The sequence below is a fragment of the Equus przewalskii genome, chromosome 18 (genome assembly GCF_037783145.1).
Source record: "Equus przewalskii isolate Varuska chromosome 18, EquPr2, whole genome shotgun sequence".
NCBI lineage: Eukaryota > Metazoa > Chordata > Mammalia > Perissodactyla > Equidae > Equus > Equus przewalskii.
The window spans coordinates 14,565,079-14,578,960 of NC_091848.1; the positions used below are offsets into that span (position 1 = coordinate 14,565,079).

General features: G+C 33.6%; 1 protein-coding gene across 50 annotated transcripts in view; it reads left to right on the top strand.

The window, feature by feature from the left end:
• Positions 1-13,882, top strand: part of ECT2 (epithelial cell transforming 2) — a 108,164-nt gene that overhangs the window by 78,932 nt on the left and 15,350 nt on the right. For all 50 annotated transcript variants that reach the window (XR_011529331.1, XR_011529340.1, XR_011529333.1 and 47 more), the window contains 5 exons: positions 168-249; positions 5,638-5,716; positions 5,884-6,003; positions 8,881-9,019; positions 10,535-10,689. Coding sequence is in view for 26 of the 50 variants with exons in the window: in XM_070583154.1 (XP_070439255.1) it covers positions 168-249; positions 5,638-5,716; positions 5,884-6,003; positions 8,881-9,019; positions 10,535-10,689 (575 nt within the window). In the remaining 24 variants the exon portion in view is untranslated. The remainder of the gene's footprint in view (positions 1-167; positions 250-5,637; positions 5,717-5,883; positions 6,004-8,880; positions 9,020-10,534; positions 10,690-13,882) is intronic.

Genomic DNA, 13,882 nt, shown 5'->3' on the forward strand with positions numbered 1-13,882 from the left:
GGAAGCTCTTAAAGCAACATTGCATAAAACATTTTTTAAAGTAAGGGTTAGATATACCTTTAAAAATTAATCAACCTATTTCTATCATAATGGATAGCATTTTTAAGTCTTAGATGGAAAACCACTGAACTTCTTTTAATTGTGGAGCAAACATTTTATCATGACAGATCTCAAGAAGCATACAGCTGAAGAAAATCCTGACAAAAGCACTCTAGAAAAAGCTATTGGATCACTAAAGGAAGTAATGACGTAAGTGCATTATTTAAACTTTTTTTGTTCTTAGATTTAGAGTGGAATTAATAGAAAAATTAGAGTCTTAAATGGAGAGAAAAATATCAGTAACAAATTTTTGTAAAATATTATATATATTATTTCTCTAATAGTGTAGTTACACATTAAAATGATGAGAGAAGTATTGTAAGAATACATTGGTTAATCAAGAACACATTCTGAAGGTGTTAAGCTATTATGCATGGAAGGAACAATGGTGTACAAATTTGAATATGTTATAAATTCACTAATAGACATTTTCTTCATATACCTCCAGTCATAGCTTGTTTTTATCTTTCTATAAACTGCCCAAATGTAACTCAGGAATTTGACCATGATGGAATAAAAAGAAAAGACTTATAATACTTGTATTTTTACTTTTTGTTTCATATCCTTGAGTTTTATATAATTAAATTGATGAGGTTGGTTGGAGATGTATTTAAAGTATAAATGTGATGAAATTGACTTGGGGAGCTTGATTGTTAACTTTGGTTACTTGCTGTAGGTCTAATTTGGAGACAGCTCTGATCAGAAATCATCTTTCATGCCTATTATTATGATCAGAATTGAAAACTCTGGCCTCATGGAGGGTGAGGGCACTTCAGCTCTTTGGACTTTACATATCAACATGTTTAATAGATAGAATTAGGTGATTTCTGAGATTCCATGGGGAGCTTCTGTGTGAAATAGTTTCTTAACATACTTGCGAAAGAGCTCTTAGGGAGAAGGTTTCCTAGCTCTACAGAGAGGGTTCAGCAGTAGAATAATGCTCAAATTAGGGAATACCAGCTTTTGTTGCTGCTGAAAGGGTTATACATTTTTTGTTTTTTGCTTATGTTCATATTTTATATGTTCATCAGCCAAACTTCGTGCTTTTGATTTGTTTTCAAGCCAGGGTAATAGTTATTTTTCAACACTTGATAGTTTAACATATTCTGACACACATACTACCGTGATTCTTTCAGCAAATTCTATGAAGTAGGCAGTCAGTGTTAGCATATCTTCACAAAAGAGAAAAGCTAAGAGGTTATTACCTGCCCAGTTTACCTGTTTAGTGTGTAGAAACTCTGCCGATATTATTTTGATGGTAGTTTATGCTATTTGTTATGTTGAATTGTGATGCTGATTTATAAACTTTATAGAATTTGACCACATCTGAATTCTTGAGATTCTTGAATGTTTAGCCTATGGATTAAAGGCTTGTGGTTGATTGAAATAACCATAATACCTCAGGTAAAGGAAATAATGACCACCACCTAACTAGTGCTTGCCATTTAAGCAAACCATAAAAACCTAAAATTGGATTCTAATGATATTAGTTACACATGACTTAACTTATAAACATTAATTTGCCATAGATATATGCTGTAGTAGTTTAAATATTTATTTTTTAAATTAACTATACATGTGTGAAATGTAGTTTAATTTTGGCATGCATGTACTCCCGTGAAACCATCACCACCATCAAGATAAGGAACATTTCCGTGAGCATTTCCGTCAACTCCGAAAGTTTACTCATCCCCTTTGGTAGTCCCTTTTCTTGCCTCTCCCTGTCCCACCTGCCCATCCCAAGGCAACAGTTGCTCTTCTTTTCATCTCTATAATTTGCATTTTCTGGGATTTTATCTAAATGGAATCAGACAGTATACTATCTTTGGTCAGACTTTTTTTACTCAGCATGATTATTTTGAGATTAGTCCTTATTGTTGCTTGTATCAATAGTTCATTCCCTTTTATTGTTTTCCATTATATGGATATACCACAATTTATCCATTTGTGTGTTGGTGGACATTTTGATTGTTTCTAGTTTCTAGCTATTACAAATAAAGCTGCTATGAACATTCGTGAACAAGTCTTAGTATGGTCATATACTTTCATTTCTCTTGGGTAAATATGTAGGAGTAGGAATGGCTAGGTCATACAGTAGATGTGTGTATAACTTTGAAAAATACTGCCAAACTGTTTCCAAAGCAGTTGTACTGTTTTATATTCCCACCAACAGTGTGTGGTGAGTACCAGTGGCTCCTTGTCCTTATCAGCTCTCACTATGGTCAGTCATTTTAATTTGTGAAATTTTAATAGATGTGTAGTGAAATCTCGTAGTTTTGACTTGCATTTTCCCTTATGACAGATGATATTGAGCATTTTTCCTTGTGCTTGTTTACTATCCATATTCTTTGGTGATTGTATGTTCAAATCTTTTGTCTACTTTTTTTTAATTTGGGTTATTTTCTTTGTAGTTTTGAGAATTCTTTATATATTCTGGTTAAAAGACTTGTCAGATATGTGATTTGCAGATATTTTCACATAGTCTGTGTTGTGTTTTTTCTTTTAACAGTTTCTTTCAAAAAACAGGAGTTTTAGATTTTTATGTAATTCAGTTTATCAATTTTTTTTTATGAATGATACTTTTATGATTTTATCTAAGAAATCTTGGTCTAGCCCAAGGTCACAAAGATTTTCTCCTGTTTTCTTCAAGAAGCTTTGTAACTTTAGTCATTAGGTAAAAATCATTTAGGTCTGTGATCCATTTTGAGTTAATTTTTGTATAAAGGGTGAGGTGTGGGTTGATATATTTTTTTTAATATGGAAATCTGTTCCAACACTGTGTGTTCAAAAGACCATTCTTTTTCCACTGAAGCTTTTGCACCTTTATTGAAAAATCAGTTGACCATAAATGTGAGGGTTTATTTCTGGACTATCAATTCTATCTCATTGATCTCTGTGTTTATGATTATGCTAGTACTACACAGTCTTGATTACTGTGCTTTGTATATTAAGTTTTAAATTGGGAATTGTGAGTCCTCTGACTTTGTTCTTTATTTTCAAGATTGTTTTGACTATTCCGGGTCTCTTGAATTTGTATGTAGCTTTTAGAATCAGCTTGTCAGTTTTGGGGGAGGAGAACAGTGGGAAATTTAATAGAGATTTTGTTGGATCTATATTTCAATTTGGGGAGTATTTTCATCTTAACAATATTGAGTTTCTGATCTGTGAACATTTATTTCCATTTCGTTCTTTAATTTCTTTGAACTCAGTTTTGTAGTTTTCAGAATATAAGTTTTGCACTTCTTTTGTTAAACTTATTCCTGAGTATTTTATTCTTTTTGATGCTGTAGTAAATGGAATTGTTTTCTTAATTTCATTTTTGTATTGTTCACTCTAGTGTATTGTATATTGATCTTGTGCTTTGCAGCCTTGCTGAACTTCTTTCAGTTTTATTATCTTTTTAGTGGATTCCTTAGAATTTTCTATAAACAAGATTATGTAATCTGCAAATAGACGTAGTTTTACTTCTTTCCCAATCTGGATGCCTTTTGTTTAATTTTCTTGCCTAATTGCCCTGGCCAGCAACTCCAGAACAATGTTAAACAGAAGTGAGGAGAACAAACATCTTGTCCCTTGTCTTGTTGATTTTAGAGGAAAAGCATTCAGTCTTTCACTAGTAAGTATGATGGTAGCTGTGGGATTTTTGTAGATTCTCTTTGTTAGGTTGAGGAAGTCCTCATTTATTCCAGTTTGTTGAATGTTTCTGTCACGAAAGGACATTGGATTTTGTCAAACAGTTTTTCAGCATCTGCTGAGGTGGTCGTGTGGTTTTTGTCCTTTATTCTGTTGATATGGCGTATTATACTGATAATTACATGTTAACTCCAACTTGTGTTCCTGTGATAAAATCTCACTTGGTCATGGTGTATAATCCTTTTCATGCGTTGCTGGATTCGGTTTGCTAGCATTTTGTTGAGGATTTTGGTGTTTATATTCATTCATAAGGGATGTTGCTCTATAGTTTTCTTGTGATGTCTTTGGCGTTGGTCTCAGGCTAATACTGGTTTCACAGGAGAAGTTGGGAAGTGTTTCTTCCTCTTCTATTTTTCTGGAAGAATTTATGAAGAATTCTTATGAATTCATCAAGTGTTTGGTAGAATTACTCAGTGAAGCCATTTGGGCCTGGGCTTTTTATTGTAAGAAGTTTTAAAATTACTAATTGAACTTGTTATAGATCTATTCAGATTTTGTTTCTTCTTGAGTTAGTTTCTATGGTTTGTGTCTTTCTAGGAGTTTGTCCATTACATCTAAGCTATCTAATTTGTTGGCATACAGTTGTTCATAGTGTTTTCTTATAATCCTTTTTATATCTGTAAGGTAGTGATGTCTCATATTTTATTCCTGATTTTAGTAATTTGAGTCCTTTTTTTTTTTTCTTGGTCAGCCTAACTAAAGTTTGTCAATTTGTTGTTCTTTTCAAAGAACCAACTTTTAGTTTTATTGATTTTTTTATTTTTGTATTCACTATTTCATTAATTTCTACTCTAATCTTTATGATTTTCTTCTTTCTGCTTGCTTTAGATTTAGTTTGCTCTTTTTTCCCCCAGAGTTTTAAAGTGGAAGGTTAGGTTATTGATTTGAAATTACTGTTTTTTATTATGTGCATTTATAGCTATAAATTCTCTTTAAGCACTGTTTTAGTTAGTTGTATCCCATACATTTTGGCATGTTGTGTTTTTGTTTTTATTTATCTCAAAGTATTTTCTAATTTCCCTTGTGATTTCTTCTTGACCTGTTGGTTATTTAGGAGTGTTTTGTTTAATTCCCACTTATTTGTGAATTTCCAGAAGTTTCCTTTTGTTATTAATTTTAATTTCACTGCATTGTGGTTGGAGAATATACTTTGTATTATTTCAGTCTTTCAATCAAACTTTCTAAGGCATGTTATGGCCTAATCTGGAGAATGTTCCACGTAGACTTGAGAAGAATGTGAGTTTTGCTGTTCTTGGGTGGAGTAGTACCATCATTTTACTTTCAGCCTATTTATGTCTTTGAATCCAAAGTGTGTCTCCTATAGACAGTATAATCGACTATAGTTGGCTTGCCTTGTTTCCTGTCTCATAGGAATTAACTTTCAGTGTCTTGGGAACCCTTGTTTCTGTTATATTTTGATAATTTTTTAATTGTTTCTGGCAGAAGGGTATATCCTTTCGTTCTTATTCCACCCTATCTGGAAGCAGTAGCCTTAGTTTTTGTTTCAGTGAAATGATTAGCAACTGACTTGCATAAAACCTTAACTGAACTTATAGTTAGAACTTCTGTTCCCTTGAAGTTTGTACTGGTTTAATGTATTTTAGGAAGTGTATAATGATTTGAAAAAAAGAATGTAGTAAGGAGTATAGTTACACATACTTTTCTGAAGGATCTATGGAACTTTTTTCTAATGTCGTGGGATACTTCTAGGGCACTATTTTAACTGATTCACCTATCAAAATTAAAATAGACTCACATGGAAGAACGTCATAGTGACAGGAGATGTATTTGTATGCAGTTTTCATATTCTGTTGTTTTTTAAAGATAACTTTACTAATTTTTCAGGCATATTAATGAAGATAAGAGAAAAACTGAAGCTCAAAAGCAAATCTTTGATGTTGTTTATGAAGTAGATGGATGCCCAGTAAGTGGTCATTTTTGATGATTGTCAGTTTATTTTCTCTTTCTTGTTTAGATTCTACAGTTTTAATATGAACAGAATCTTGGGACCACTTATTAAAAAAATTATCACTTTTAAAAAATTGCTTGCTACCAAGTGATCTCTTCTATTAATATTTTCAATTGCTACAGGCTAATCTTTTATCGTCTCACCGAAGCTTAGTCCAACGAGTTGAAACCATTTCTCTAGGTGAGCACCCCTGTGACAGAGGAGAACAAGTAACTCTCTTCCTCTTCAATGACTGCCTGGAGGTAAAGTTGTACTTAATATAGTATAATACCACTGATTTGTATGACCAATTGTTGGTTTAATAATGTTGATAGAATGCTTTTAGGAGAAGGCCTAGTACTAAGAAGTATGATAAATTGCCCTGGTTTCAAATCCAAATCCAAATGAAAATTTAGTTTATTTCCAGGCAAATAAATGCTTAGGTCAAGAATTGTAGAAACTTCGTATTTCTATGTATATTTATTCAAGATTTACAAAATAATTCTTCTTTTAGAAATTTAAGTAGTTTTTTTAGTGAAAAAGAAGTCAGTATTTTGTTGAAGAGGGAGATAACTTGATTATTTAATGTTATGAATTATGATCCCCTGATTCTTCCTTAAGTCAGTAGGTTTTAGAGTGATTGAGTGGCCAGTATATCAGATGGGGTGCATTGATTCTAATTCTAAAATTCTCATCTATCTAAGTTAAATTTTTTCCCCCATATTAACCCTACAGGCAAATTTAATTATGTTTGTGTGCTTTTTCAACTCTTCTTTCCTCATTTTAATAGTATATTTTTAAACAACTAAACAGTCCAATGGGGGATATAAAGGGAGTCCTATTTTCCTTCATCTCAGAAGACAAAACATTTTGATAAAACAGACATTAACCAGAAGACTAATTTGACATTTCTGTAACTGGGTAACTTTCTCTTGCTTTCATTAAAGTGATTTGATGGGTTTGCTTTTTCTTTAAAGTCTTTGCTTCCTTTTAACCTTTTTTACTTCACTTCTCTTCTAGTGCTGCCCTCTTACATCATGCACATTATTATCTAAAGTATAAAATACAAGAGAGTCTTAGAGAACAAGCCATGCACAGTTACAGGTACAATAAAATCTCACCCAAAATTCTCTTGTGTTAAATGCAGAGGTTGTTGCGAGGTTAGTGAAAAATGATATTTTCATTTGGTTGCTAATGTCACAAAACACAAAAAGACAGTGAAAAATACGGTACCCTAAACTGAGAAAGTCATAAAAAATCATGAAGCAGATAATTCTGGACTCACTTGTCTCTTCTATAATTAGAAATTTAGCCTACTTTGCTTTTGAGAAAAGGGGTAGGTGCAGTCAATATTCAGTCGTATTTTATCTGAATTTGCATTGTCTTGGGATTTTACTATATATAGTTGCTCAGTACTTCTATTTGTTTGCTTCTACTAATGCTTTTTAAGGTTTTTCCTGTTGAAGTCCTTAGGTCAACTGGCTCCATTCATCTAATAGGCTAATCCATTCTGGTTTTTACCCCCTTAATCCTGAGAGAGTTGTGGTTTCCTTGAAATTTTTGATCTTACATCCCCTTCAAATTACGTGAAGTCTTTTGTAACTGGCTCATTGACCTCCCTTCCACTTTAATTCCTGCAACTGGTCATTCCCTGTGACTTCTAGATGCATTATGTGATTCCCTGGCCCCTCACTTCCTTTACCTGTGACTTTCTGTTCTACTCTCTCAGCCTCCCTGCCTCAGAGTCACATTAACTGAAACAGCTCTGTTTCTAACGTTAAACTCGAACTTCAAGATTTATAATCCTAAACTCTTATTCTTTAGCTTGTTTGTTTAAATAAAAACCTCACACACACACAATTCTTAGCAAATTTGGAATGAAGAGTATAGAAAAGTTGGAAACATTTAAAATGAAGAAAATCTATGTTGCTTTCCATTAAATATGATGTTTACTGAAGATAAACTAATTTAGGATTTAAGGATATATTTTCATCTGTGTTTTGAATTTTTTACCTTGATGTACTAGCATTGGTGTCATCACAAGTACATTCAAATATTACAGTGGAAATAATTCTTTAAAGAAAGAGTTTTTATTGCTTATTTTCACTATATTAATGTAAATGAACTTTTAATATTTGATATGTAACATAGATCTCTGTCCTATTTCTGCTTGCCTGTGATTATGATACTGCTTTTTGATCTTTTCTAATTAGCTAATACAAGGTAGTACAATTTTCAGCTATAGTTTGTCATATTCACGATCATGGCCAATCTCAATTCATTAAGTAACTTAATCTAAATCATTTTGTGTTAATGTCTTTCAGTTGATGATTTTAACCTTAAGAGATTTTCTTTTGAAAAGGCAAAATAATATACTAGGCTTTCATGGAAATGAAAACAATAAATTTAAAGACCTTATAAAATTCACAGAACTGAAGTACATCCTGAATCACAAGGTCTTTTCTGATTTTGCTCCTCCCTTTTCCAGTGTTACTTTACCTATCTCTTTCTTTTGCATGAGTTCCCAGTTTAGAAAAAGTTATATCTTAACACAGCACCTTGAGTTTATAACTTGTATTTTTTGTTTAGTGTATTGGTTAGTTACCTCTTTAACCTTTCTCTCTTTCAGTAGTGTGTAAATATGAGAGCAGAACCATTTCTGCATTATTTACTATTTAACCTCAGTGTCTTGCACGGGATCAGAAATAATTGTGAACTCTGCTCTTAAACTGGTATCAATTATCTTTTTAAATCCAAGAGAGAGATCCCAGGGCAACTATTCCCCTTCCTGAACTCAAGATTCCTCTATCCTTCGATGCTGTTACTTCTCACAGTGCTTCTAAGTTCTTTCACACCTCTGGGACCTTTTGCAGAGACCCTGTCCCTTAGCCTATTTTCTTGATTTTTGAGCTCTTGTCATATAAACGTGAGAAGAGCTACACAATTTCTGCTTTACGATTACATGGATGAATTTGTCACATAGTAACTCTCCTTCTTATCACATATAATTCTGGAATGACTAATAGTCAAATGAGCTACATACAGATTTACATGATTAGTGCCATTTTATTTTTAAGTATTTGGTCTTTAATTGTTTTTATTCATATTACTGACAGTGACTTTGTTTTCCCTACAATCAGATAGCAAGAAAACGGCACAAGGTTATTGGCACTTTTAGGAGTCCTCATGGCCATACCCGTCCCCCAGCTTCTCTGAAGCACATTCATCTAATGCCTCTTTCTCAAATTAAGAAGGTGCTGGACATAAGAGAAACAGAAGGTATGCTCATTGGATAAACTATTGGCTAAATAGAAATAGTTTATATTCATTGTAAGTTTGATTCACTCCCTTATTTATTTAATTTTTAACTGGTAAATTATCTTTAAATATAGTTGGTTAGTTCTGGTAGAATAATTGTTGTTACACTTATGTCTCAGCTCCATCTCCAGGAACTGACTTTACTTTTGATTTTTTTCCAATGAAAGTGCTATTTCAACCTGTGGGATATCTTCATCCTTTAAGGAATATCTTCCTCCCTTCAATGGTTACATGACAAAACAGTGCCTTAGCTTAGTCTATTCCCACACCAAAACTTATTTTTATTCCTTCAGAACCCAGAAGAAATCACCAGTCTGTTACCTGTGCTCCGCATCTTACACCTTCCCTGTTGCCGATGGCGGCATTATTAGGGTTATGTTTAGGATATGAGCAGGAAAGGATGTGCATGAATAGATACATCCAAAGTGACTATGGTAGACTTGACACGGGTCAAATGTGTATTAAGGAAAGCTTGTACTCTCAACTTTGCTAGTGTTAGGGAGGGTTCTCTGAAGGCCTGAATTTGCTAAAACTTTGTACCTACTAAACACAGTGTCATCTGTTTAGTTGGCAGCTAGTGATGTATGTACATGGGCATATTTTGGATGTTGGACATATGTTTTTACAGTGTAAGCTGGTTCCATTACTGATCCCATCCTTTAATGATGTAAGGCTTTGAGTTAATAGAAACGTTTAAAAAAACTTGAACAGCAGCTATGTTGCTATCCTTACTTGGTTGTCAAATTCTAGATTCGTTTAAGGGTTACATAGTGCATTTATTTAAATCATCTCCATATTTTTGGATTTTAATTATGGAAGACTTCATTGTTTAAAATAGGTTCCATTTTAGCATCTTCATCACAAAACATTTTTTTAACTGTTTTGATATTTGGACATTTTATTTGTTTGAACTTGATTTCAGTAGGTTGAGCTATTGAATTATTCTTATAAAACTTAAATTCTAGGGGCCGGCCCCGTGGCCCAGTGGTTAAGTTTCCATGCTCTGCTTTGGCAGCCCAGGGTTTCGCCAGTCCGGATCCTGGACACAGACATGGCACCGCTCATCAGGCCATGCTGAGGTGGTGTCCCACATATCACAACCAGAAGGACCGCAGCCCGAATATACAACTATGTACTGGGGTGGGGGTGCGGGGCTTCAAACCTTCTAGAATTCTAAGAAATGATATAATCTAATTTTAAAAACAACGTCATAGAAAGTATTAAATGTGGAAAATACTGCTTACTTAATGTCAAATTATCATTCTTGGTTTCTCACATGGTACTTACTATTTTAATTCTTTCCAGTATTTCAGCGTAATATGGTGATATTCTTTGTTCAGTTAAAAAGAGTGGACTGAAGGATGGGGAAGAGATAATTTCATTGGAATTTTGTTGCTCAGAGGGAACTAAACTTGAATGAATCTATTATTTTCAAAAGAGTAACATTTAATGTTTATGATTATTCTGGAATCCTAGATTGCCATAATGCTTTTGCCTTGCTTGTAAGGCCACCAACAGAGCAGGCAAATGTGCTACTCAGTTTCCAGATGACATCAGAGGAACTTCCAAAGGAAAACTGGCTAAAGATGCTATGTCGACATGTAGCCAACACCATTTGTAAAGCAGATGCTGTAAGTTCTTAAACCACTACTATAGTGAAATTTAAACTCCATAGCAATAAACCTGTCCCTCTCTAATACCTTGTTAATTATGAATGTGAGACAGTTTTAGTTTTGTGTGTATTGAGGACACCTCGTTTAATAAGTTATTTGGAAAAGATTTTTAAAAGTATTAGATGCATGAAACATTTCGTTGAGTCCCTAGCTTGCAGACAGGCCCTCATAGCCTGTGGCTCTGATTTAGTGAGGCTTCTGGGGCTTGTAATGTATCCTGTGATTTTCATTGGTGTTCTTTGACCTGGCTATTTGTAAAATAGAGGGTGTTTTGTTTTGTTTTTTAAACTTCTTGAAAGCACTATGTGAGTTGTCGCTAGTTGCTTTTCCTATCAGGCAAGTTGCCAACCCACTTTTCTCAGTCCAACCCCTTAAAATCAAATGCCATTGTGAGTATATAATTATCTTTATCATATACAGATTAAAGTGAAGATATATGAGAAAATAAATTAGTGAAGTTAAATGACTCACCAGAAACTATGTAGCCTGTGTAGATCTTGGATGAAATCTAGGTCCCTTAGAAGATAATTTGTTTTCTTCATTGTGTATGGGAGAGACATGTGATGGACAGATACAGACCCCTTCATCTTTGCACAAATGACATAGAGGAGAATGTATTGATAGATGACTCTTTTCAGTATGGTAGTACTGTAACTGACATTGTCTTGGACATTCCTGTGGGAATAAACATTTATTTTATTATAATTGAGCCTGACTTTGAAAGACATTGAGGTATAATTATTATTGTTTATTAAATAGACAATACTTGATTAAAGGTCCCTACCTCAGTGTTTAGAACAATTAACAGACTTTTTGATTTGTTTGTTTTTTTTGAAATTTATATGGGACAAGAATATGTTATAAATAAAGGTTGGTTTGTTCTGAAAATGTTCATACAGGGTAATACAGTGCTACTGCATACAACAGAATACTGGCTAAAAAATGATGAAGATAGCTTTTGTTATAAAGCTTACAAAAATGCTCATTATAAGGAAGAATTATTTTCATAATTCTAGGTATCTGTATATAAAATAGATCCTTACGGTACAGTGATTGCCTATTGTAGAAATTACTTCTGCATTTATCATGTCAGACTAGATGGCTTATGCAATCCTTTCCAAATTTATAATGATAATATGGAAGCATAAACAGTTAATGGAAAAATTTCCTTAAAATGCAATCTATTGAATTACTAGCCACGAGATGGCTAATAATCTTAGAACTGAAATCTAAACAGCTAATGAAAAAATTTCACAGAGTTAAATCAGCCACAAGATGGCAGCAAACATTTAACTATGTGCTGATTTACTGTCTTAAACCACAAAATTCTTTCAAGTTGTGAAATTTTGTTACTAAAAAATATGTTTGTAAATTCAGATATTCAGTGACTTCAGTCAAGCTCTTTCCCACATTTAAAATACTATACATAGTAAATTTTTAAAAAGCCCTGAGTCAGTGTCTTATCATTAGAGAACATTTGCCATGTTGAAGAGAAAGTATTTCTAAGAATATATATACTCAAAGGATGTAAAAGATATTAAAAAAATCTGATTCTTTGACAGTAGTTTTTGTCCTCCCTATCATATATTTTTTGGTGCCCTAAATAATTGGAGCTTACTTAAGAGTAAAATAAGTAGAACTGTTTTATTCTGTACTATTTTGTTTGTCACGCCCATTTGTAAATGCCTTAAAAATTAAGATTTTCAGGCTGAAAGAAACTTAATCTAATGTCATTATTTTTTTTTTTTTTTTTTTTATTTTTTTATTTTTTTTATTAATGTTATGATAGATTACAACCTTGTGAGATTTCAGTTGTACATTTTTGTTAGTCATGTTGTGGGTACACCACTTCCCCCTCCGTACCCTCCCCCCACCCCCCCTTTTCCCTGGTAACCACCAATCAGATCTCCTTCTCAATATACTAATTTCCACCTATGAGTGGAGTCATATAGAGTTCGTCTTTCTCTGACTGACTTATTTCGCTTAACATAATACCCTCGAGGTCCATCCACATTGTTGTGAATGGGCCAATTTCGTCTTTTTTTATGGCTGAGTAGTATTCCATTGTGTATATATACCACATCTTCTTTATCCAATCATTAGTTTCTGGGCATGTAGGCTGGTTCCACGTCTTGGCTATTGTAAATAATGCTGCAATGAACATAGGGGTGCAACGGACTCTTGAGATATCTGATATCAGGTTCTTAGGATAGATACCCAGTAATGGGATGGCTGGGTCATAGGGTATTTCTATTTTTAACTTTTTGAGAAATCTCCATACTGTTTTCCATAGTGGCTGTACCAGTTTGCATTCCCACCAACAGTGTATGAGGGTTCCTCTTTCTCCACAACCCCTCCAACATTTGTCGTTCTTGGTTTTGGATGTTTTTGCCAATCTAACGGGGGTAAGGTGATATCTTAGTGTAGTTTTGATTTGCATTTCCCTGATGATTAGCGATGATGAACATCTTTTCATGTGTCTATTGGCCATATTCATATCTTCTTTTGAGAAATGTCTGTTCATGTCCTCTGCCCATTTTTTGATCGGGTTGTTTGTTTTTTTGTTGTTAAGCAGTGTGAGTTCTTTGTATATTATGGAGATTAACCCTTTGTCGGATAAGTGGCTTGTAAATATTTTTTCCCAATTAGTGAGCTGTTTTTTTGTTTCAATCCTGTTTTCCCTTGCCTTGAAGAAGCTCTTTAGTCTGATGAAGTCCCATTTGTTTATTCTTTCTATTGTTTCCCTCAACTGAGGAGTTACAGTGTCTGAAAAGATTCTTTTGAAACTGATGTCAAAGAGTGTACTGCCTATATTCTCTTCCAAAAGACTTATTGTCTCAGGCCTAATCTTTAGGTCTTTGATCCATTTTGAGTTTATTTTGGTGTGTGGAGAAAAAGAATGGTCAATTTTCAATCTTTTGCATGTGGCTGTCCAGTTTTCCCAGCACCATTTGTTGAAGAGACTTTCTTTTCTCCATTGTAGGCCCTCTGCTCCTTTGTCGAAGATTAGCTGTCCATAGATGTGTGGTTTTATCTCTGGGCTTTCAATTCTGTTCCATTGATCTGTGGACCTGTTTTTGTACCAGTACCATGCTGTTTTGATCACTGTAGCTTTGTAGTATGTTTTGAAATCGGGGATTGTGATTCCGCC